The sequence below is a fragment of the Pholcus phalangioides genome, unplaced genomic scaffold, assembly GCF_987345545.1.
Source record: "Pholcus phalangioides strain wild (caught in Gottingen) unplaced genomic scaffold, Ppha-v1.0 ptg000019l_1, whole genome shotgun sequence".
Lineage (NCBI taxonomy): Eukaryota > Metazoa > Arthropoda > Arachnida > Araneae > Pholcidae > Pholcus > Pholcus phalangioides.
The window spans coordinates 720,226-744,972 of record NW_028301612.1 but is presented as its reverse complement, the minus strand read 5'-3'; the positions used below and the strand labels follow the sequence as shown (position 1 = coordinate 744,972).

The following is a 24,747-nucleotide window of genomic DNA, read 5'->3' as shown; positions in this document are numbered from 1 at the left end:
TATTAACCCTTTAAGAGGTTTTCAAAATTTTCCTGATCTGCAATTTAACTGCCACAGTGGAAATCACTAAACCTTCTACAAATTGCCACATATTTTCAAGAAGACTTTTTTCCAATTGCGAGAGCTGATAAGTGCTTCCCCCAACACCGAAAATAATAATAAACAAAGAGAAAAATTCTATAGTTTTCCTGTTATTGTCTTGGACCAACAGATCACCAATGATTTTGAATGCTATTTTATAAAGCTGTATAGATGTAATAATCATGTAATGCTAATACATGAAAATTTTTGAGTGATAATTACAAGTAGAACTAAGCATTTTGCACATACTGCACACTTTCATAAAAAAATTAAATTTATAATAAAAGTCAAAAACATAGAAAAAAGTATAAGGAGAAACATGTTTTGTGCCATCAGGGAAAGAAATTCACATATTCGACTTGTTGACTTAGCAGCTAATGCAACGTGAGGGGGCCCACTAGTTGCCGATATTACAATGGGAAGTGCTGTGGATCGCTGGCAGGGGCTCCGTACAGGAGTCGTCGTCAAACTCAGAATTATTGAATTATTATATTGAGAAATGAACTATTTGTGCAATATAATATAATTGTCCTGCAAAGTGTTATATAAAAATGTGCAATAATTTTACCTGCCGCCATCAGCAGGTCCTAGGACCATCTCACGGTTAATAATGACATGAGCTTATACAATTGCCCATAGGCCTAAAAGTTGTGGATCCTGGCCAAATCTCCAATTTCCTGAATTTGTGTTGATAGATTCTGTGATATATTTTGTGCAATATTATTTCTCTCTCTTGAAGATATGTATAGATAAGATATTATAAAGAAACGAGGTGATTTTCTTGGTTATTAAAATGATTTTGTGCATAGTGTTCCAGCGTCCTTACACTTTTTTCCAGGTTTTGACCTTTGCTATAAACTCAACAGTTTTTTTCTGTACTCATTAGCTCTCTTCAGCACTCATTAAAAATTTTTCCCCAGTAAATGCTTAGTCCCACCTATAATTATCACTCTAAAATTTTCATATGTTTACATCTACAGGTTTTTAAAATATGACAATTTTTCCGCTGTCCTTAAATTTTTTTCCCCACCACCTCATGTCCAAAAAATTTGGAAAGAAAATTAACTTCAAAAGTTTAAAACAAAGCAAGAGTTATCTTGCTATTTAAAGTCAATTGCCATTGTCACTTCAAAGAAGGGGGAGGGGGGGGGGGGTTATATTTTCTTTCAAGCACAACTTTTAGGCATATCCAAGCTGATTTGATTTTGAAAATGGAAAAAATATTTAAACAGACAAACACAAGGAAATACTGCATTTTCTTATTATCATCTAATCATAACATTTAGATAAGAGCACAAAACAAAAGCACTTCATCAGTTAAAAAAAAGCTATATTTTTCTTTGTATTTTCTCAAGATAACTCCAACAGTAAGTGATATCATGCTTTTAAAAGTTGCCAAGACACTTGGGGGAAAAGAACTAAACAACTGTGGATTTTATCAATGAATGAAGCCATACCCCTTACTTTTTTTTAGAATAAATTTACATAAGCAATGAAATTTAAGAATATCATAACCACATATTCAAAATACTATAAAAAAATGTGGATTTTATCAATGAATGAAGCCATACCCCTTACTTTTTTTTAGAATAAATTTACATAAGCAATGAAATTTAAGAATATCATAACCACATATTCAAAATACTATAAAAAAATTTAACTGATGTAAAACTGATCAAATACCTAAAGTTCAAGGAATCATTCAGTGAAATAAAATACTAAATCTAGTTCAGTTTGGCGAGAAGTAAAACTTACAATTCTTGCTGCCGATTGTCTGAAATACTTGGATCAGTTGCAGCCATACGAACTATAGAAGCACCACTTGGTAGTCCCCAACTCCAAGTCTACAGAAAAAAATAACATTAAAGGAAGGTCATTAGCTGAAACTAATTAACAATATTGAAGTTGAGAAACAATTACCTTGTTTGAAGTTACAGTTATCACAATCAAAATCATAAGATCTTTGGCAAATCTCTAACCATAAATTCATGCTAATTTTTGTTTCTTTCCCTTCAACTACTCATCCTTTAAATTTAATGGATTTCACATAGACTTGTTCTTGAAATCAAAGGTGAGAGATGGTAGCCTTTGCATGTTTTATATGCTCATGAAATACATATTCAAATATATATTTCCTTCAGAAAACTGATATAATTGATTGTCCCTCAAAACATAAGAAAAAAAAGGAAATTAAAAATATTGGCAATCAGTTTAACAAGAGCATATTGAATGCCAGTTTGAATAGGTGCATTATCAGGCTGCTAACCAATTGGAAAAATAATTTGTGTTGTCTGTAGAATATAAAACCATCCACAAAACATATGGTCACATCAACTCTCTTTTGAATAGAATAAGGTGATTATACCCCACATCTACAAGAATTAATTTTTTTTTTCATGCCTAAGGCATTATTAAAAGACTATAAACCAATATTTATGTAAAGTTTTGCCAAATAAGGAAATTATATTTGAGCTTGTTCATCCTAATCAAAAGACATCTAACTACCCCCCCCCCCAATTTGCATAATGCTGAGCATAATAAATTTTTCGCTAAAAGATAAAAGTGTAAGTCTAACAAAATACAGAATTTGTACGACAATCTTGTTTACATCTATATTTTTATCATTTTCAAACTGTTTCCAAGTTATTAAAATCCTTACCAAATTAAAAAATGAATAGCTCTGTTAAACACTAATGGAACTTACTGGAACTCTGTGACCTGCAAAGTATGGTGCAGCTTTGTTCAAATTTGTATCCAGAAGTATCGATGGAACTACAAAACATTCAGGGAGACTACAATGAAAAACAAAATTATACACATTAATAAAATATCAAAATTCTATAGTATAATTTTTTTTTAAGTTTTAACCCCTTGTGCAACTTAAGAGGGCTTTGAAATCTTGTGCTGTAGTTAAACTTGTGCAAAAATTGTCTAGATCTGCTGTGCTTGTGAATACAGGCTTTTTTGCATGTCATTTACATTATACAGAAAAATAATTTTCTTTGCAGACAAAAGGGTTGATTTTGGAAACTCAAAATTTTATTAGGTATGGAATTGATGGCACTTTAGTTTGGATGAACTACCCTTAAAAACAGATAGTTTGCACTTTAAAATGGATACTTTCCTTTAAGTATTCGTTTTATAGTGGAATAGCAAATCCAATAGAGTTTTTGTAACGATTAGGTATCATTATTACTAATCATTGATTAATTATGCCATAATAAAAGCAAAATTGTTAATCAATCAGTTAGTTAACAATAGTTAATGGTTATATTGAATCCATCAGAGTTTTTGTGATGATTAATTATTGTTTAATACTAATTGTTACTTAGTTATGACAATAAAAACAAAATAATTAATCGAAAATTAACTAATAAGCAATAAAGATAAATCCAATGGAATTCTGCAATGATTAATTTTTATTACTAATTGTTAATTAGTTGACAGAATAAAAGAAAAATCACTAATTGCCAGTTAATTAATTGATAAATTATGACATAATAAAAACAAAATTGTTAATCATTAATTAATTAACAATAATTAATGGTTTACTGAATCCACCAGAGTTTTGTGATGATTAATTCTTGTTTATTATTATTAACAACAACTAACAATTACAATAAATCCAACAGAGTTTTTGTAACTATTAATTTTGTGCTGAGATGGCAAAAAATTATGCCACTTGTTTTGAAATTTCATGATGATAAATTCGTAAATAATATTTTACTAACATGCAATGCTGTTTTGGCCAGGGCTGGATTAACCCATTTGAAGCCCCCAAGCACTTCAATGGCTTTGGTGCCACCCCCCCCCCCCCACCCCTGTCCTTAAAAGTATATATTACTCAATATTGAATCTATAAAGGAAAAAAAAAGAGCATTAAACTTTATTCTTCAGAATTAACTAATCTAAGACAGAATTATACGATTTGAATATTTTTAAGCACAGACATAAAAAAAGGAGAGACTTTCAACTTGCAAATCATTGATAATATCTCTTGGATCATTTTTGTTTGTTTTTGGGACATCTTTGAAAGTTTTTGGAAGTCTTCTTTCACATTTCCTAAAAAGACAGACCTTAAATTTTTACACATTTTTTTGAAAATACTTTAATAAAATTTAAAGATATTTTCTCCCATCGACTGCTTATTAGGATTTCACAAAGTGGCTTCAAACGCAACCACTGAATCTTGACATGGCCGATATTACATTATTTTTGGTGAACCATAATTGTTGGGTGCCTGTTTTTTCAGATGCATTTTTGAATGCAATCTGTTAGCATTTCTTTTACTTCTATCATAAATCGAACTAAAGCATCTTCATACCTATATTTAGGAGTTCTAGATCGAACCAAAAAAGGGTGGCTTTAGGCTGAGTAAATGCATGAGCGTAGGAAGAAGAGAAAAAAATTTTCTTTAATGGTTTATGCAAAATTTCAAACTATGAGCGTACTGGACTGATTCACATAGAAACTCATGATTTTTTAAACGTGATCCTCACGCACTAATAAGATCTGTCCAGGAAATTTGTTAGTGTTAGTAGACATCGAAGAACCGAGATTTGAACCCAGACTTGCACAATCAGAGGCTAGCCTCCCTAACCACTGGACTACCAGGCGACAATTTTTGAAGCATTTCATCTGTCTGGGAACACAGCAGCAAGTTTTTGGGGTTATTTTACTGGTGCGACTCATACGCCAAAGAGGTGCCAAACTGTCTCGAACAGGTAATAATATTTAACTATAATATAAAATACCTGAAACCATGCAGTTGATCTGCTAATGACTCAAAGATTTGAGCATTTTTAAGTTCACGTCCTTATCCTGTAGGATTTGGCTTACTCTTGAATTTGTCATTTTTTAATATTTGGTGGTATATTATAATTGGTTGGCAATGATAATGATTTGTTTTATTAATGCCTAGGTCTCACCCAGACACAATCTGAGGACCTCGTGACAAGTAGATCTGTTAACAATTTGTGAGAGTCAGCATACAAATTGGTAGGCAGGAATTTTTAGCCGTTGGAGAGAGCCTTTCAGAAAAATCAGTATGTCAAAGGGCCCCATGATGCTGTTAAAATAGCTCAAGCTAACTTTATAGAAAAAGCATAAAATCTCATTCCAAAAACTCAGCATTAACGTGATCTCTAGTTTGCAATGTTACCAGTTTTTCTGTATTTGTGCCATCCTTTTGACGAATATCTTCAACTATACAATCAATCAAAAATTTTAGGATTTCCTGTCGGATGCTTGATGCTGGAAAAAAAACTTTACATAAAAAAATAAAAATATTTTGGTAAATTTTTGTGGTGCCCCTTTTCCCTTGATGCCCCAAGCACGTGCTTATTTTGTTTAATGGTTAATCTGGCCCTGGCTGTGGCTTTTTGATTTATTAAAATTTGCTTTTGTTGCTTCCTCATAAACTAAAAGAGAAAGATAAAATTTGATCACCTTCCAAAATTTTAACAAACGAGACTCTGGAATGCGTACAACTCAATTTTTTAGAAAAAAGTGACAACAATTTGCCATCTGAACACAGAATTATCGTTTTCTATTTGCCAATTATTTGACATAATAAAACCAAAATCGTTAATTAATTATTTATGATTAATTAATGGTGTCATGCTGGGGGAATCTTGAATCAGTATAAAGATAATCACTATAGTAAGAGCTGGGGCTACTCCCTGCAGTTGGGAGACAACCTTCTAAAGCCCTGCGACTAGTAGTGTGATAGTGCACATCTTCAAGAATTTGTAAAGGAATTGATATTAAAAAATGGTAATATACAATATTAATTATTAATGAATTGTGATTATTATAATTAATAAGAGTCAAGAACATGTTGGTTATAAAAGAGAGGTGTCCCACATTTGAGGGGGTGACTGTAAAGAGGGGTTTTACTGCATTTACAGCTTATTGGAAAAAAAATCTGTAAAAACACGATGACAAAAAGTTCTCCCCAGGAAACAAACATCACACAGATTCAGAAATATAAAATTTTGATGATAGTGCAATATATTTTATGCAGCAGAGATGTATTAAAAAGAACTCCAATTTCTAAAATGAAAGAATTTACATAGGCCATGTATGGTATTTTATACATGTTGCGACTTGTGATTAACACTAATCATTCTTTTTACTATAAATTTTTTTTATATCAGAGCCCTCATAATGACAAATAAATAATAAGGAAATGATTTTAAATGAACTCTGAACATCTACTACTTAACTATGCATGCACCTTGTACACATTCCTCTATGGAATTTCTAACGAATCGGCACATGCAGGAGAATGTGTATTTTGAGTGTATGTGGGGCCCCAACATATTTATGTTGTCGAGTTGTAGGGTTACCAGATTCGAAAACTGAAAATAGGATGCCTGTACGCGCACCCTTGATGATGTGATCTCCTCGAATTTTCACAACAAATTGCGCCACTCTTCTTCCAAAAAAAGAAACCCACCACCACAATAATTTTTCCCAACTAAAACAGAACCACTATATAGTTAAGAAAATTTGATATATCCAGCTGTTATGCATAATCACCGGGTTTTTTTTTAATGTTCCAACTGCCATCTTTTGCAAAATGCAACATCCTGCTATGGTAAAGTTTGGACTGTTTTTTCAAGACGCGCAATATTTTCAATTTGGACGCGTATGCAATGCAATATTTCAATTTAACATACTTGCAGAGTTTCTGTGCAATTTTGTTTCTGTTCTGCGTGACTGTGATTGTAAGATTCAAGTTTTCAACTTAGGGCTATCTTCATAGCAATAATATCATCAAGAGAGCGTGACAAATTACGGAAATATGAATCTGGTAGTGAAAAGGCTAAAAAAATGGAAAAGCGGAAACAATATCTTAACACATAACGTGATGAGTTTGAAAAATTTCTGCAGTCTGCAATTCAGCTTTCTGGTAAAGAAAAAATAGAAGTGGATGATATTTCACAAGAAATGGAGCCTCAGCCTGGAATTTCAGCCACCAACAATATGACTGATAGTATGCATATTTGTGGGGTATAGAATCCTCCGACTTCAAAGTGCTTCATGAACAAATGATATTCAAACTGCTGCATGTGTTTTAAAATTTATGAATAAGATCCAAAATCTTATTCTTAACACTTTCCATATCACATTACATACTGCTTACTGCTCCAGCAATAGTAGCAAGTACGGAAAGAAGCTTTTCATGCTTAAAATTAATAAAATATTGTTTACGAGTCAAGAGACACTGTCATCTTTAGTGACATTATCAGTCAAAACAAGCATAGTGGATAAAATAAAATTTGATGATGTAATAGAAAACTTCGCTGGTGTGAAAGCAAGAAAAATAAAATATTTATAAGCTGAGTCAATTCAGACAATTAAGCTATTGAGTTTTGTTGAAAAGCATTTGAAAATAAGCAGTAGTGAGTCGTATTATATTTTAAATGTATTAAATTTTTTTTTGCTTTATTGCTTTTTACTTACTTATGTATCAACATTTTTACATAAATTTTTAATACTGAATAAGATATTTTTCTTTGGGGGAGGGGGCACTGACAGCACCTAATTTTTGCTCTTTAGACAAAAAATTGACAAAAAAATTTCTGTGGTGCTCGCAGGGCCCCACGATTATTTTTGTACCGGGCCCCGCATCTGGTAAGGGCGTCCCTGACATTAATGAGGATGAAGTAAGTTAATTTTTTTAATCTGGCTTGAGCAACGGATACCATCAAAGGTTTCAAACATCTTTGGTAATTCACTGAATAATACTTTTTTCAAATGCTGTTTATCTTTTACGTAAGATACGACCACTTGCCAATTGCTTATTGTTGCTTATTGCCATTGCTTAAATTCTAAAAATGTGATTGAACTTTCATTAAACTTCAAAAATATGCACTTATTCTGGAAGTTTTCAATTTTATACATTCGTGTGCATTAACACTGAAGGTCAAAATTTGCAAATGCATGTGCACGCAGGGCTGTAACTAGGATTTTTGCTGCCCGGGGCAGACGTGATTCAGCCACCTAGAGCAAAACCTTATTTTGCTGCCCACACAATTTCAAAAGTTGATAATTTTGTAACATGTTCTTTGTTCCCACCTACAAAACTGTTGCCTCCTAAATTTCGCCACCTGGGGCAGTTGCACCCGTGTGCACGTATGCATATAATCCGGGATCTAGTTATGAAAAAAGTAACTTGAACTCACCCGATAAGTTGTCAACAAAGAGAGGAACCAATATTAATGATATGATAGATGTTCATAAAGTAGAAGTGTCAGAATCTGATAATCTGCAAAAAGTAATATGTTGCTCCTACATTTGCAAGCTTATTTAATGTTACCGTTCATTGGTTAATTTTTTTTTCATTCAGAATTTCCAACCAGGCAGAAAAGGGAGTAGGATGATGATGGACAAAAAGCTATACAATAGTCTTGGACTTAAACCTAAGGACATTTTGACATGAATACTGACATTATGAGTTAAAGCAAAAAAAAAAAAATAAATAAAAAATAAATAAATAACGACCCATCTTCCTCCGCTTTTAATGAATGCTTAAATTTTTTTCATGTTGTCAGCATTGTGTTGTAGGCCTGCCTGCTCTCTGCAGAGAGACTTTTTCAAAACTCTGAACATCTGGAAGACCAAAAGTTATGCAAGCAATGGCTACATAAATAGCAAAAAACCATGAAAATTAATGTAAAAAACCACCAGATATATAACTCACTTACAAAAACATGTTAAAGAATATAATAAAAATATATATAACTTAACAAATTCTTACTTATCACAAAGAAGAAATTTTTCATTTCCAAGGGAAACTCGCCAACCAGGACAGTTACACCGTCTCAGCTCCATTTCCCAATCACTATTTCTAGTGAACAACAGGGAATGAGGGGTGTCTTTTTCTATATGAAAAAATAAAAGTCTTTGTCACTGCATAAGAACTAGAGTATGAATATGTTATGAACAGAATGCTTTACCAAGAAATTCAAATATATAAAAAAGGTTAAGCCTATGACATTAAGGTAGACATACGAGGTACTGGATCCCTATAATCAAAAGCAAACAATAAATGAATCCTTGCAGCAAATGCATGGTGAAGAATCGCACTTATAACCTGAAAAATGGAGAAAAAATCCTTATATATTTGGTAAAAAGACAAAAAATTTTAATGAACACTGTGCATATAAAATATTTTACAAGGAAATAATGTAGTAGTAAATATACAATACAAAGTTGAATCCAAATTTAGCAAATTTATTTATTTACAATAACCCCAGAAGGCATGAAATGCACTTATACTGGAAGAAAAAAAAAAAAAAATAGTCAGTACGGGAAGCACTTCGCATACGGAGCCAGGTCGAAATCCCCAATAGTGGAAGCAAATCTTGCGTAGGAGGCACATACAAGTTCTGATGGAAGACTGTTCCATATTCTTGCCACACGGCATTTATATCCGTGGAAAAAGCAATCCCTTCTAGCCATTGGTATTCTTATTTGGAAGCGATGCCTACGTAGGTTAACTCGCCTGTCTATGATCTCAAAGAAAGGCTCTCTCTCGATGGTAGATAAACAATTTGGTGGACTAGTTTGTAGCACATCTTCAGATCTGCAGCGATTCTACGCCATTCCAGAGAGTGTAAACTCAGAAATTTAAGTCTCTGGCAATAAGATAGACCGCTCATGCCAGGTATTCGTTTAGTAAACGACCTCTGTGGCTTTTCGAGGAGCTGTATGTCCTTGATTTTGTAAGGGCTCCATACTTGCGAACAGAACTCCAGGGTCGGGCGAACGTACACACAGAAAGCATATGACAACGTATGCGCATCACACTTACGGTATGCCGTACGTAACATATATGAAATTCTATTAGCTTTGCAGACTATGCCATGATAATGATCAGTGAAATCCAGAATGCGGCTCATTGCAATACCTAAATCCACGCATGTATCCAATTGCTGTAACGTTTCATTACCTAGTTGGTAATATTCAGGATCGGTGCGTCTACCTAAATGCACTGATCCACTTTTTGATGATGAAATAGGTAGCTTATACTGACAACTCCACTGGAAAAGTTGTTGGCATGCATGCAAATCATAGTAAATTCCCATCATAGAATTAATTAGTCTCAAGCCCAGGTGACAGACCGAAAAAATTATTTCATCAAACTAGAAGATGATTGTGCACACTACACGGACAGAAACTGCTGTTCACACATTGCCTGGATCGCAGGCACGAATAACCTTTGGAAATGCTTCGATATCTATGTCAGATAGAAAGTGGGTGCATCTGGTAGTAATGTAAAAATGTTAACAGGTTGTGGACGGCATGCTACAAAACAGATCCTCAATTTTTGGCATATTTTTGGTATACAAGAGGACCTAAATATCTCAGAGTCAGATATACTACACTATCATTTTGGGCCCTCATTGTTTTATTTAATTAATAAAAATTATTTTTATACCTATCTTGTTGTGTTCCAGTTAGGCTATAAACAAAGGAAAAAAACACATCCCTCTTGAATTTGCCATCTTCCATGCTTGAGAAATGAAATTTGCCACCTCGCGGTCTAGTAGTTTGGGAGCTAGCCTCTAACTATGCAGGTCTGAGTTTGAACATGGATGTCTACTAACACTAACAAATCTCTTGGGAATACATGAGGAACACATTATTGAAGGGGAAAAAACATCTTTCCTACCATTTCCTGTCAACATTGCGTCAACTGAGAACTTTCATATAAAATCTTAGATTCTGTTTCTCTGTTTTTAAGTGTTTCGTTGTATTAAAAATTTTGTGCTAGATGTGTACTATTCATGCTTTCAGATAAAAAAGTTCACCAATACAAATACAAAAGCCACAACAGGCAAACTGCCCAATGAGGTATCTAAAAAAATTATGCCCATAAAAAAATATGGATATTATATTGGCTATAACCAAAATACAGCAACACAATATAAAAGCCTAAACCATTAAAAAAATTCTAATTAATAATAAATGAAACACTGTCCATAAAAAAAGATTATGGTTATCTTATCTAAGTATGGATAGCACTATGTCTATTTTTTTTAAGCGTATCATTTCGGTGAGAATTCATGACACCTGGAGGTAAGCTATTCAATTTTTAAACTCCTCTATCACAGGAAAAACTTTCTGTGACACCACAACCTGGAATTATCCCTTACAAAACAATACTGGTGTTCTTTTGTTGAAGCACTTGATTGACGGATTAATAACTCGCAGTCCATCCTATATATCCTGATGAAAATTTTAAGCACTCCAATCATATTCCAGACATCTGTGTTCTTCCAATGTAAACATATTCAAAAAATTACGTCTCTTTTCATAACTCAAGCCCGTGTGCCAACAAGGACACTCATAGCTCTTCTCTGCACCCCTTCAACCAAGTCTATGTCCCTCTATAGGTATGATCTCCATAACCTTACAGCATACTCCAATGCAGGACATGCTAAGCCCTGGAAAAGTGGAAAAATAACTTTAGGAGAATACAAAGAGAGCTTTTTAAGAACAAAACCGAGCAATAGTAATGCCATTCAACTCATAAGTGAAACGTGTGTTGTTTGAACCAAAATGAGCGACTGTGCACTTATCAGCACTAAAGGTCATGCTCCATTCATTAGCCCATGCTGCAATCATAATGAAGTTCATCTGGAGCATCTCTCTATAGCTTGGATATTCCTGACTACACCCATTACCTTCACGTCATCTATGAATTTGCTAAAATCCCATCGGTATCCTGACAAGTTTATTGATAAAAAGTGAAAAAAGTATGGGCTTAATGACACTTTGTTAAGGGATTCCACTTTTGACACTTATCCAATCAGAAAATTCACCATAACCTGTTGTGACCTATCTCTCAACCATCACTATTCAACTCAACAAGTTGCCCCAATCACAATCTCATGAAAACGTTTCAAGAGTTTACCATATTGGATCTGATCAAATGCCTTCTGGAAATCAAGATAAACTATGTCAAAGTTTTTGCCATTTTCCAAAGCTTTAGTCACGTGATGTGATCATAGAAGCAAATGAGGTTGGTTACACGTGACTTCCCCTTCCTGAATCCATGCTGGTTTTTTGACATCACATTATTTTCATCTATCCACTTCACCAATTGCCTTTTTATAATAATATCCAAAATTTTCGAAAGAAAGCCTGTCAACCAAATGTTGGGCATTTTGCCTGTTGTGGCCTTGTATTTTGTATTTCCCTTTCTAAATATCGGAACCAAATTAGCAAGCTTTCAATCCCCTGGGACGATACCCTCAGCTATGCCACTTCTGTAAATCTGCGCAACTGGCCCCAACAGTTCATTAGCCCATTTCCTAAGGACCCTAGTCTTAGGGAATGTGCTAGAAATATCATCTGGTCCAGGTGCTCTGCTTGCATATATATTACTTAAAAGTTTTAGATTACAACTTTTTCTAAAAGCATTTCCTCTTCTTGCACATTCCTGAAATATTTTTAAAACTGAGACTACTTCTTGTAAATGATAGTGAAAAATGGTGAAACTTAGGTAAGCTATTATCACTTAAATAAATGATTGTTTGAACTGAAAAAAATCTCTGCAGCAAGAAAATAGTTTCAAAGACTTTTTCACTATTTTTTTCCCGTAGGTGGAAATAAACATGAAAGGCTTGGGGGGGGGGGGCAGCATGATGACAATTTATATATATGTGTATACATTAGATCAGTCTGTCCCATCATTGAAGATAAAGCTTTGATCCCTCATGCCCCCGTATATCTGCCCATGCTCTCCCCCACCCCTAAATTTTTGAACCAGACAATGATGTTGGGCAGTACTGCATCTGTCTGGTAGAATTTTTTTTTTTTTTATTTTGCACACAACAATGTGCCATGAAAATTAATTTTTGTATGAATACTGATATTGTGAAACCATGAGTGATTAAAGAGATATCCATTATTTAAAATGGGAAAATTTATTTTGATATGCAAGTTTTTTAGGAATGTAAACACCTTTGGGGAACAAATTAATCTTGAAATACCACTATTAGTAGATTCAAACAACATTTATCACATAAAATTTTTTTAACATGATCAATGGTGTTGAACCTGATTTTAACGAAGTAGTGACTAGTTTTTTTTTTTTTTTTGATAAAATGTACAATGTTATCTTACCTCCTATAAAAATTAAAATAGAAAAATAAGTTAATACTCTCTGAGTATGTTACTAGTTTGAAGTATAATCATTAAGTATACACATAGGCTGAGTTAATGATTGTTCAAAGTGAAAAATACTCACAGCTCTTTGGTTGACAGGAGAGAACTTAAAACTGAAGGTGTAAATCCTAAAATCCTGCAAATAAGAAGAAATTTCTCTGTATAATAACCAAAATATAAATATTAGATTAATAACATCATTATGAAGAGAATGGGGGAAAAAAAGAATGATAGTCTGTTGTACAAATAGTTATAAAAAATTTTCCTTTTACAATTGTTGTAAGCATAATGGTGATTAAGCCTCTAAATCACCATCTTAAGTTTAAATACTAGTACTAATTAAACTGTACACACAAGTCATACACATTTCTCTGCTGAATTTCTAATGAATTGGTATATGCTGGAATTTGTGTTCTAAGTGTGTGTGTGTGTGTGTGTGTGTGTACCCTCCTAATGCATTTATGTTGTCAGAGTTGCGCTTGTTTAGTGTTCTTGCTGGTGCTGCCATCTGCTTTCTATATTTTGAAGTGAAGATGGCAGATGCTTGAATTTTCATGTTATGTATGCATCATGTTGTAGGTCTGCCTGATCTCTGGGAGAGACATCTCAAACGAAGATCAGAGATTAGCTTGCATTCACGTCTCAAAGTTGGAAAACCAACAGTTTAAATATAGCAGCAGGAACAGGCACTGCTCCCACCTTCATCCCTACTGATTATTCCTTAAAATATCATCCTTGGTTTATAATGAGTTTTCATGTTGTTTTGATCCACCAAGACAGCAATTGCAATGGTGTGTTCGCCTGTTGGTAGAAACAGACGATCCCCTGCTGACATCAACCCATATTACACTATCTCTCGAGTGACTTTTGAAGAGTTCTTTCATGACAACATCCTAAACTTTGAGTAGTTACATCATCCTTTAAGGAACTGTTACATTGTGCCGTGCACAAAATTAGTGTTTCCATGCCATATCTGAAAGATGGCTGGCTTGGTGTGTTGTGTGGATTTATTTATTCAATACTGCTTGAATCGAAGCCTATACAAGGGAATGTGGTAGTGGAAATTGACAGAGGAGATAGTTGATGTTACAAGAGAAATCGAAAACTGCCGTACAATCAAACTGTTTGTTGGGAGGTTATTCCAATCGGTTATTGTTCGAGGAAAGAAACTAAATTTGAAACAATCTGTAGATGCAAAGATGAGTTTCAGCTTTTGGGAATGGTTAATTCTATGGAAATGTGTGAGGCTAGAGTTAGAAAATTGGAAGTGTGAATATGAAAAAAGCCGTGAAGGATTTTGAAAAGAAAGGTTAATTAAGAGATGTCTATAGGTGGAAAGCAGTTGGAGCTTGAGTTCAGTAATGGAGGCAGAGGATGACCATCAGTTTAAAATGAAGCAGGCAGATTTATTTTGAATAGATTCTAATTTGTCTATTGGAGAGAGTGGGGTCCCAGATTTCACAGGCGTATGAGAGTACAGAAAGAATATAGGTTTGGAAGCAGAGATGTCTAAGGTGGCGTTTCAGGGTTTCAATGAAGAAAAAAAATTTTTGGAAACATTTATGAAAGATGTAATCAACATGGAGGTTCCAACAGAGGTCAGCAGAAATAATTACATCTAGATATTTATAATAAGAAGCCTCAGTGATCAAAGAGTTACTGATAGAGTAAGAAAATCAAGGGGAAGTTTTTTCGATAAAGTTTCATAATTGTTTTTGAAGAGTTTAGGGGTAATTGCCAAGACGAGCGCCATTCCAATATAATGTTAAGGTTATTTTAGAGAGATGCTTGGTCAAATTTGTTGTGCACTGTTTGGTAGATGATGCAATCGTCTGCAAAGAGTCTGATAGGGCAATTTATGGAATTAGGAAGATTGATTATACAAATAAAAAAGGTGAGAGGACCAAACTCTGTAGCATGTCAGACTTAACCTGGAGAAATGGGGAGTTCTGGTCTTTGAAGGAGACAAACTGACTGCAGTTAGTGAGGAAGGCTTCCACCTATTTAAGCAGTTGAATACATAGGCCTAGGTTTTGGAGTTTAAGTAGAAGTTTATGTTGAATATTGACAGGGCAACCTGTCAAAAGCTTTACAAAAATTCCAAAAAAATTATATCAGTTTGGACGTTTTTGTCGATACTGCTTGAAAAATCATGTATCAAAAGAGCTAATTGGGTAGTACTAATAAACATGATTGAAAGCCATGATGATTAGGGAAAAAGAAGTTTATTAAATTCAGGTGTGAGCAGATTTCCTTGGCAACTATGTACTCAAAAAGCTTTCAGCATGTAGAGGTGATAGCGACTGGTCTGAAATTAATGGGATGTGAAAGAATCTGATTTATGAATTGGAATTATCTTATCTAACTTGTGATCTGAATGGGAAATTAATGTGTTCAATGAGACATTAAAGATAATTAGAAATTTCATAAGCACAAAATTTTAGAATGTGATTTGGGATCCCATTAGGGGCAGCGGAGTGGGGTTTCAATTTTCTAAAAAAGATTAAAAAGGCTTCCTTTAGTAAAGAAGAGAGGACTAGAGTTGAATAATAAATCGGAAAAGGAGCATTGAGAGGAAGTGGGGTCAGAGGAAAAAAACAGAAGGAAAAAGCCTGATTAAATTCTGTGGCATTATCAAGGTGAGAAGTTAGGTCAATGTTATCAATTTTAAGGGGAGAAGGGCCAGCTGATTTAGGGCGAAGAAAATTCGAAAATTTTGAAGAGCTAGTTTTAAGGTAGTGAAGTAAGGAGTTAGATAATTTGTCTCTTTTGATGAAAGATGAGATCATTAAGGCTACGTTGTGTAGACTGAGATCTTATTTCTGAGAGAAAGGGAGTAATTGAATTTGAGTTTGGAGACATTTCGGCAAATTTTCCTTTTTGAATGGATATCACAGTTGATCTACAGGGTTAAAGAGAGATTTTGAGGAGGTATTTTTTAATGGGAACAGAGGCTTAAGGATATTTTGCATAAGGAGAAAGTCAGCCTAGTTAAAGTTGAGTTTTAAAGTGAATTTAAAGGAAGGAAGAGTGTGATGGAGGGAAAAATTTACAAAAGGAATTTTGTGGTCGGAAATTCTATCAGAAACTGAGAAATCGGAAACCAGAATTTTATTTGAAACAATAATTAGGTATAACATAGAGCTAGAGTGGATTGAGATTCTTGTTGGTTCTAGGATAGTTTGACTGAGATTAAACATAAGGGAAAAGAAAAAGAACTCTAGTATTAATATAGTGATTACCTGAGTGGGGGCTCCATTTTGCGCCAGTCAATTCTGGGTAGGTTCCAATCACCGGCTATGATTAAGAGGTGTGAATTATGAAATCTAAAATTTTCTCCAATTCAACGAAACAGTGAAGATCTGAAGCGGGGGGGGGGGGAGTAAGTAAAGAGAAAATAATGCAATAGGAGTGCAGTTTGGGCAACGCCACTAGGCACCAACAATTTCAAGAATGGGTACACAGAAATTTCAAGAAGAGGGATGGAGCTATTAAAGAATTGCCGATATTGTGATGTAACCAAGTTTCAGTGACAGCAAGAAAATTGGGATTATGAACTAATAATATGGATTTGAAAGAATGAATTTATTGGTTATGCTTCTTGTATTAATAGTTCCAATTTTGAAGGGATTTTTCTGAGATGCTACAAGGAATGTGAGGTGGGGAAGTTCATGGGGCGAGGCTTACAGGGGTGGTGGAAGAAGATTGAGGGAATTCGGAGTAGGACTATGATGAGATTGGGGAATCAGAAAAATATCATTCATGTTGGGATCCCAAAAATGTATTTAATGTTGTTGATAAGGGCAAAAAGTTATGGAATAATTTAACGTTCATACCAGTAATGGAGAAAAAATTTTGGGGAAGCCTTCCAAATCTGTCTCCGCAGTCTGCGAGTCTCAGGTGAGAAATCCTTGGAGATAGAAATGCAACTATTCCTTAATTTAAAGGAGTTTTTAAGAATTTCAGTTTTGACATTGAATTTATTGAATCTAATTATTGAGAGTCGCTCCTACCTGATTTGTTCCCACCCACAGAATCACCCGCAAGGGCAACTTTCGGCGATGAAAAACGTCTCGAACGTTGCCAATCTTCCCCCCAGGAAGACAACAGCGCTCGAAACCCCGAAAATCCCTACACACTCGGTTCCCAAGTTCCCTAACCATAGAATCGCCGATGATTAAACCCCTATCACTATCCCCCTCTACCTCATCCACGACCACCCATTCGCCCTCTAAAATGTCGTTGTTCGTGGAGATTGCTTCTTCATCAACAGGTGGCTCGACGACCAGAGGGTCCGTTATAACCGGACCCTCTAGCACCCTAACTTTTTCCCGTAAAGCTTCGACCTCGTGTTCCAGCCTTTTTCTATCCAAGCACCCCTTACAATTGAAACTATCAGCTACTATACCCCTAGACCAGGGAAACCTCCCGTCGCAAGCTCTACACAACACTAGTCGAGGTCGAGGCATACTAACACTATTGCTAAAGCTAGATAATAATAATAATACTTAACAATACGAAAATGAGAAACGTTAACTGGAAATTAAAATAATGTAAAATACATTACTATGCAAAATATACGTAAGAGATTATACGAAAAAATTACGTAAAGTAGAATGCTCAGCACTAAATCACGAAGAATAAAATAAATATGTATATAAAGAATACAACACTCTCTAAAAAAAGTATTAAGCTACGAAGTACAATTTATACTTATTAGAATTAGCTAACTATCTCAAAACACTAACACTACAACAATAGGCCCAAATGGAAGGAAAACAACGTTATTGAGAGTACCCGGGAAAAAGTATACACTGTTTGCTAACACTAACGTCCAAAACCTACGAACTTATATCAAAGAAGCGAGCGAACCTGGCGAAAAAACAACGAAAATGAAATGCGAACGAGAAAAATAAATATAAGTCGATCGAAAATACACAACGAAAATTTAAAAAAAAAAATGAGAGCAATATAAAAAAAAAAAACCACTTATCTCACAATCCAACGTGCGCTAAAAAAAAAAGAAAATCACCGCAGAATATGACCCAAAAATAAACAACACGCTAAGTAAAACTCACGAGAACGAAGAAAAACACAAAGAAAGACACAAAATGGCGCACTGGCGTGTCGGTGAGCGGAGCGCGATAATAGCACGTCCGTTCCCAACGACGGCGAAGACGATTATGACATATCGTCATAATACGTCATAATCGTCATACTCGACTTAAGGGACATATCTAGCGAGCTGAAGTACCCAAAATCGACAGTGGCCTATGTGATTAAGAAGTGGAAGGTGAGCTGTGATTGTCGGAATTTGCCCCGAGTCGACAGACCAACGAAACTGGGAGATAGAGACCGACGGGTGCTGTCCAGAGAAATTCGGAAGAACCGCACCCAACCGATGGCCCTCATCCACGAGGAGTTTCAACAGGCATCCGGGAGTATTGTTTCAATGAATACCATCCGTAAGGAAGCACATCTGATTGGTTTTCATGGTCGTGCTGCTGCCCATAAGCCTTTGATCACAAAGTCCAACCGCGTTGCTCGGTTAATGTGGTGCAAAGCACATCGAAATTGGACCGTAGATCAGTGGAAACGGGTTCTTTGGAGCGACGAATCAAGGTTCACCCTCTACCGTTCGGATGGCAGGGTCTGGGTCTGGCGTCTGCCTGGAGAACATCTCCTGCCAGAATGCATTGTGCCAACAGTCAAGTTCGGCGGAGGTGGAATTATGGTCTGGGGGTGTTTCTCCTGGTATGGACTGGGACCCTTGGTCCCCATTCATGGTAAGCTCAACGCCGATGCCTACTGCACTATTTTGGATGACAATGTGCTTCCTATGTTGTGGCAGTTTTACGGGGTTAATCCTGTTACTTCCAGGACGACAATGCCAGCTGTCATACTGCGAGGTTAACCAAGGCTTGGTATGGCCAATGGGGTTCATCGAATGGACTGGCCTGCCCAGAGCCCAGACTTGAACCCTATCGAGAACCTCTGGGACGAGTTGGATCGCCGAATTAAGGGGTGCCCTACCCATCCAAAATCGGTGAAGGAACTGACATGTCTTCTCCAAGCCGAGTGGAAGAAAATACCACTAGCCGACACACAAGGACTTGTGGAAAGTATGCCCCGGAGGGTTCACGCTGTAATTGCCTCTCGTGGAGGCTCTACCAACTATTGATTTTGAATAAAGTTAGTTTTTCTTTTCTATCACAGGTGTCCAAATACTTATTGGTAGATAGTGTATTATACATCAAAAGAGAAAATGGGAGTGGATTCATACATCTCTAAAATAATTTTTTTAAGTTCACAAGAGGTTTAAAAAAAAAGATTGTTGAACTCATTTGCTATAACATATTTATGATAAAATAATTTAGTAATTAAGTAAATAAATGTGAGAGAATCAAACTGTTTGTATAAGAACTCCCATACTGATTGAAAATTGTTGCTGAGAGTGAAAACTTACTTTACAATGAATCTCAAGTATCTCAATATTCCCTATAAGGTTTGATGCTGATATTTTCTTGCGCTTCCCACCAACAACTGAAAATATGCAGCCACATTTATGAGATGACATTTGAAAACACAATAAAATATAATGTATGTAAACAATTACATAAATGTTTTGCACATAAAATTTTATGACAACAAAGAAATTGGTTTTTTTTTTCAAATTTTAAAACTTTGTTTGTTAAAGCATTGCATAAAAGACACCATACAAATGAATGACAATAAATGTGATATTAACATTGTTGAATCTGAAATGATCTCCAAATTTTACCTTGATGAATAGAATCTATATTGATGAGACAAATATCATTTTCAGCAATCAGTAAGTTTCGCTGGTGCTAAAAGATATGAAATAAATAGATCAAACACAAACAATATGCATTTTTACAAGTCACATTTATTTTTTAAATGACATAAACAACAGGCTTGAGACAAAGCTTGACTAATTGAAACAAAATAAAATCTAGGTGTTAATAACTAAATCTCTTAGGAATCAAGCATTTTCTGAGAATAGCACTCCAGCTTGTTTATTTTTGCCAATTTTTAAGGACCTGATGTATTTTTCTCATGCTGATGTTGAAAATTTTAAAATTTTAATGCTATCCTCTGACTATTAAAGTAAACAAACAAAAATTTAGGTGCCAGTATAATTTTTCAGTTGGCACATGCGATTTGTCAAGCCCTGACTTAAGATATACAATAGGACCTTGATTATCCACGCTAATGTGGAATATATATACAACTATACCTAGCCGAGATAACAAAACTTTGAATACAGACCTTACAGAATTTTCAGGTTAAATGAAATAAATGAAGCAATAAGGTGGAAAAATGGTCAGTTTTTCACATTTTTCAACGCAATGGAAAAAAAAAATACAAGAACTCTTAAATGCTTCAGGGAGCACCCTGGTACACGTGAGCCACAGGTTTGGGATGTTTATATGGAACAAAGTTTTCCAAGCCCCTTCCCTACACCCCCTCTCAGAAAAAAATAAATTCCCCGAGAAATCTCACGGTCACATGGTGTATATGTAGCTTTCATTGCTTTCTCTGTATGTTCCGTCATTTTTCCCCCAAGGGGTGATATCCCCCCCCCCTTAATCAAGGTTCTTTTTCAAGGTTGTTACTTTTTAATACATGTACATAAAAAAATAGTCTCTGACAGATTTGATGCTGTTAAATGGCAGAAAACTAACATATTACATTGTAAATGTTTTCTAGAAACATATGGAAGTGGAAGATTTTTAATAATTTCCTTGCATGATTTCATAGATGGTACCATCAAAAAATATGTCCTTTTTTTTATATAACTTTATAATATGTTAATATATAAATTACTGGCTGAATGTGTTTTGTATTTTTTTTTTATGTGTCAGAAACGACAACAGTTGCAAAATCCTTATCAGCTACTTAAATGAAAAATGTTCTTGCACTTTCAGTGAGATACTTAAATTGCATTAATATCACTGCAAATACATTCTTTGATAATTGAACATCGAAGGACTGGACATGCCCCATTTCCCATCTCAAGGAGATATTGAAGGGTTCATTTTTTGATAATACTATTCATGAATTAAATCACAGGTATGTTATTTTCAAAATATGAATTTAACACAGCAGCTGCATAAAAATAGTAGTTTTAACAAGAACAGAAATAAATCATTACCAAACCAGTAGGGAAGTTTTCAGCTGTCAAAAAGCTCAATTTAAAGTTGGTACAAATCAAAATCCCAGAGATTCCTTTGTTTAATTCACTCAGTGCATTAAACTTCAACACATTCTCTGCTTCAGCAATGACAAGCTCCCCAGGTAATAATGACGGAGATGGATAAGGTACAGGAGGTTCGTCTGGACTATACTATAAGAAAAACACATTAATGAGCAACTAAATTGAGTTTTAGTTAGAATGGAAGAAAAAAATTTTCATGAGGTGCATGTATTTTTTAGTAATGCGGTCAAACTTGGCCGATTCAAGTTTTGACTTTTGGAACAACAGGGCCATCTTAGGAGAATCATGACCTCCCTTTCCAGGCCAAGTGATTCCTCTAAGGCCCTCCTTGGCAAATTTACATGCTTACTCTAGAAAACTTCAACCAGATCTCATTTTTGTGAAACCCCTGGACTGTGCAAGATAAGTCCATGCATTAAGACACGGGTTACAACTAGAAAAGAGAATTTACTCCGTTACCTGGGGCCAGTGTCTATTTTGGTATGCCCCTCTGTCATAATTTTGAAGTGGAAAACAGTGAATTCAGGGCCCTTCCTGATCTAGTGTATGGGCACCAGACCCCTCCTCCCCTAGTTGGGTCCCTGATTAATATATAACACTGTTTCAGAGCTGTTACATTATTACCACCATTCTGAAATCAGTATCACTGTAGAATTTTTCGACCATACTTAAAGCCTGATTTACAGAAACAGTTCATGATCATCTATTACAAATCTTTTCCTAAATTTTTTTTTATCATTTCAATGGCATGCTACTACTTTCATTCACATTTCTGGATATGATGCTGAGATTGCAAGCTGGCCATATACACCACTGCTGACACGGGCCTGGCTACCTGCCTTCCTTAGTTCATGTACTGTGGCATGAGGTGCTGAAGTGGAGGCATTAGTAACCTCCCTTAACTTCAGAAAATGACGGAGACAGAATAGCGCTGTCTCACTTTTTTTCTCTAGTCCCACATGTGGGTTACTTTATGGCAGAGAGAGAGCGAGATGGCTTTTCTGTCTCACTTTCTACCGTTCACTTGTGGGGAGGGGCATTTTCTGAAAATAAGGGAGGCTACTAATGTCCCAAACCAATGCCCAGGGTTGTGTGTGTCCCCAGTGGTACATATAGTTGCTTGGTTTGCATGAGGTTCCGCGATTCATTTCTGGCAGAGACCAGATGACTTTTCTTTTCAGAGTTCACCTCGGCATAATATCCAGAAAAATAATCTATTGCTTTGACTACATTTGCTCATACTAAAATCATTTTTTTCATTCCAACTTTTAATTATCCAAAATAATTTTAAAGTTTGAATTAAAGAAGCAATTTTTACATTAAGTTACAATGTGAATCCTCGATATAACGATACTCTGCAAACCAAAAAAAATATCACTGTAGAGGGCTCTATTCTTTATCATTACATCGAGTATCATTGTAGTGAGGTTTCACTATAGGAAAACTCAAGACAAGTTTGCAATGTTGAAATTATCCAATTGAACCTATTGAATTACTGTACACCAAATACATTGCATTGCTGCCATTTGTGATAGTATAAACCAGCGGTTGTCAACTAGTGCTCTGTGGAGGGTCTTTAGGCTTAGGGCATTGCTGTATAAATTGTATACTAAAAAAAGCTCTGAGTGAAAAAATTTAAGAAACGCTAGTATAAACAAATTATGCTGTTCTGAGTTTTTAACATGTTCATACATTGAAAATCGACGCAAAAAAGATGGTAATACAACATGCAAATCTTCAACATGATCAACATTCATAAGTTCGACTTTTTTTCATTAGTGCACATTGAACATATTGCATTCCTGCCATTTATAATAGTATAAACAGATCATGTTGGTCCATGTTTTAACATGTGCACATATACAGAATCAGCATAATAAAAAAAATCAATGCAGCATGTGAATCTTTAACATGATGAACATTTATAATTTTTACATTTTATAGATACAACTTTCCCGGGGAATATCAAACTTAATCTTTCATTAGAACCATACCATCATTATGGAAATCTCTGACCACACAGATACAAATTTGTTTGTATTCCTAACGCCACTGGAAAACAGACATAGACATCTTTTAAACAATTGATTGTTATCTCTTTTATTCCTCAAATTTATAGAGATCAACTCAACACTGATAAACAGCGCACAAAAAAAGATACAGAGGGGGGAAGAGATAATAAAAAAAAAAAAACCTTTTCTTCGGGTGGGATATCATTAACTGCATTTGCATCAAAGTCCACATAGGATTTAAAAGTCTTTACTGAGCTGTTCCGTGGCCTTAAACTCAAATCCTTTAAGTCTTTCAACCAGCTGGTTGTCATATTTCTCTCACTTTTTCTAATTATTGTCTCGAGGTGGAATAATTATGTCATTATTTATTTAGACACCAATTTTTGACAACTAGCTTCCAGTGATTGGTCGAACCAAGCTCAAGCAGCATTAGCTGCCTACGAGATGAAGAACTTCCGCCGAAACGAATAAATTAGAGAACATTAAACACATTAAAACACAGCCCATTCCAGCAGCTGAAACGTAAACACTAATTTATCTCTTAAAAACAAGTTATTTCTCGACAAAGTTACGACTCTATCGTAAACATACGTTACTTTTTCTGAAGATGTTGCGATCAGATATAGTGTTCATGATTACTCAACTTACCATATTTTATTCAAGGAGAAACGGGACATTCAGCCAGATATAGCTAATTTTCATGAATTATGGCCAACTGGCGCAATAAATTCACTGAGCAATAAGTAAACATAGTTAAACTTTACTTATAGCTCAACTTTTCGATTCAATGTTCGCATACAGCAGCCATTCGACGAAGCTCTCTCCGTCTACGCTAGATGCTCTGACGATACATTTCCGGCTGATGCTTTTTATCTCGGGTGAGTCACTTAAAATTATGCGCTTTTCATAATGGTCAGGTTTTGTCCCGCAAGGCGGAAATTTGTGCATATTCGTGATAATTTTACCGAACTTTTTGAGGGGGGATATTAATGATTTTTTAGAATTAGTCGAACCCTGGCTGGGATATTTTTTTGATAAACAAACGGATCTAGGAGCCCTCGAGGAGGCAGCATGTAATACGTCCGAATTTTTCGATACCCTTCTTGCAAAATATAGCGACTATGCGAATAGTGATGAGGATTTCAAGACCGAGACAGCAGCTCCCTTCGTATCGGGACTGTGCGAGTTTTTTGAGAAGATCAAAGAAGACCCTTGTTGCCATATTATGGC

At 35.1% G+C, this 24,747-nt stretch overlaps 1 protein-coding gene across 1 annotated transcript in view; it reads right to left on the bottom strand.

Annotated features, from left to right (window-relative positions):
- The window catches only part of LOC149071073 (myotubularin-related protein 10), a 52,182-nt gene extending 28,173 nt beyond the window's left edge, over window positions 1–24,009 (bottom strand). Inside the window, exons 1-9 of the mRNA XM_089248257.1 lie at window positions 23,700–24,009; window positions 21,443–21,634; window positions 20,048–20,114; window positions 19,733–19,809; window positions 13,349–13,402; window positions 9,103–9,184; window positions 8,849–8,972; window positions 2,786–2,873; window positions 1,837–1,925 (exon numbers count right to left, since the gene is read on the bottom strand). Coding sequence (XP_089104383.1) covers window positions 1,837–1,925; window positions 2,786–2,873; window positions 8,849–8,972; window positions 9,103–9,184; window positions 13,349–13,402; window positions 19,733–19,809; window positions 20,048–20,114; window positions 21,443–21,634; window positions 23,700–23,828 — 902 coding nt within the window. The 5' untranslated portion in view covers window positions 23,829–24,009. The remainder of the gene's footprint in view (window positions 1–1,836; window positions 1,926–2,785; window positions 2,874–8,848; window positions 8,973–9,102; window positions 9,185–13,348; window positions 13,403–19,732; window positions 19,810–20,047; window positions 20,115–21,442; window positions 21,635–23,699) is intronic.
- Between the last annotated feature and the right edge of the window lie 738 nt (window positions 24,010–24,747).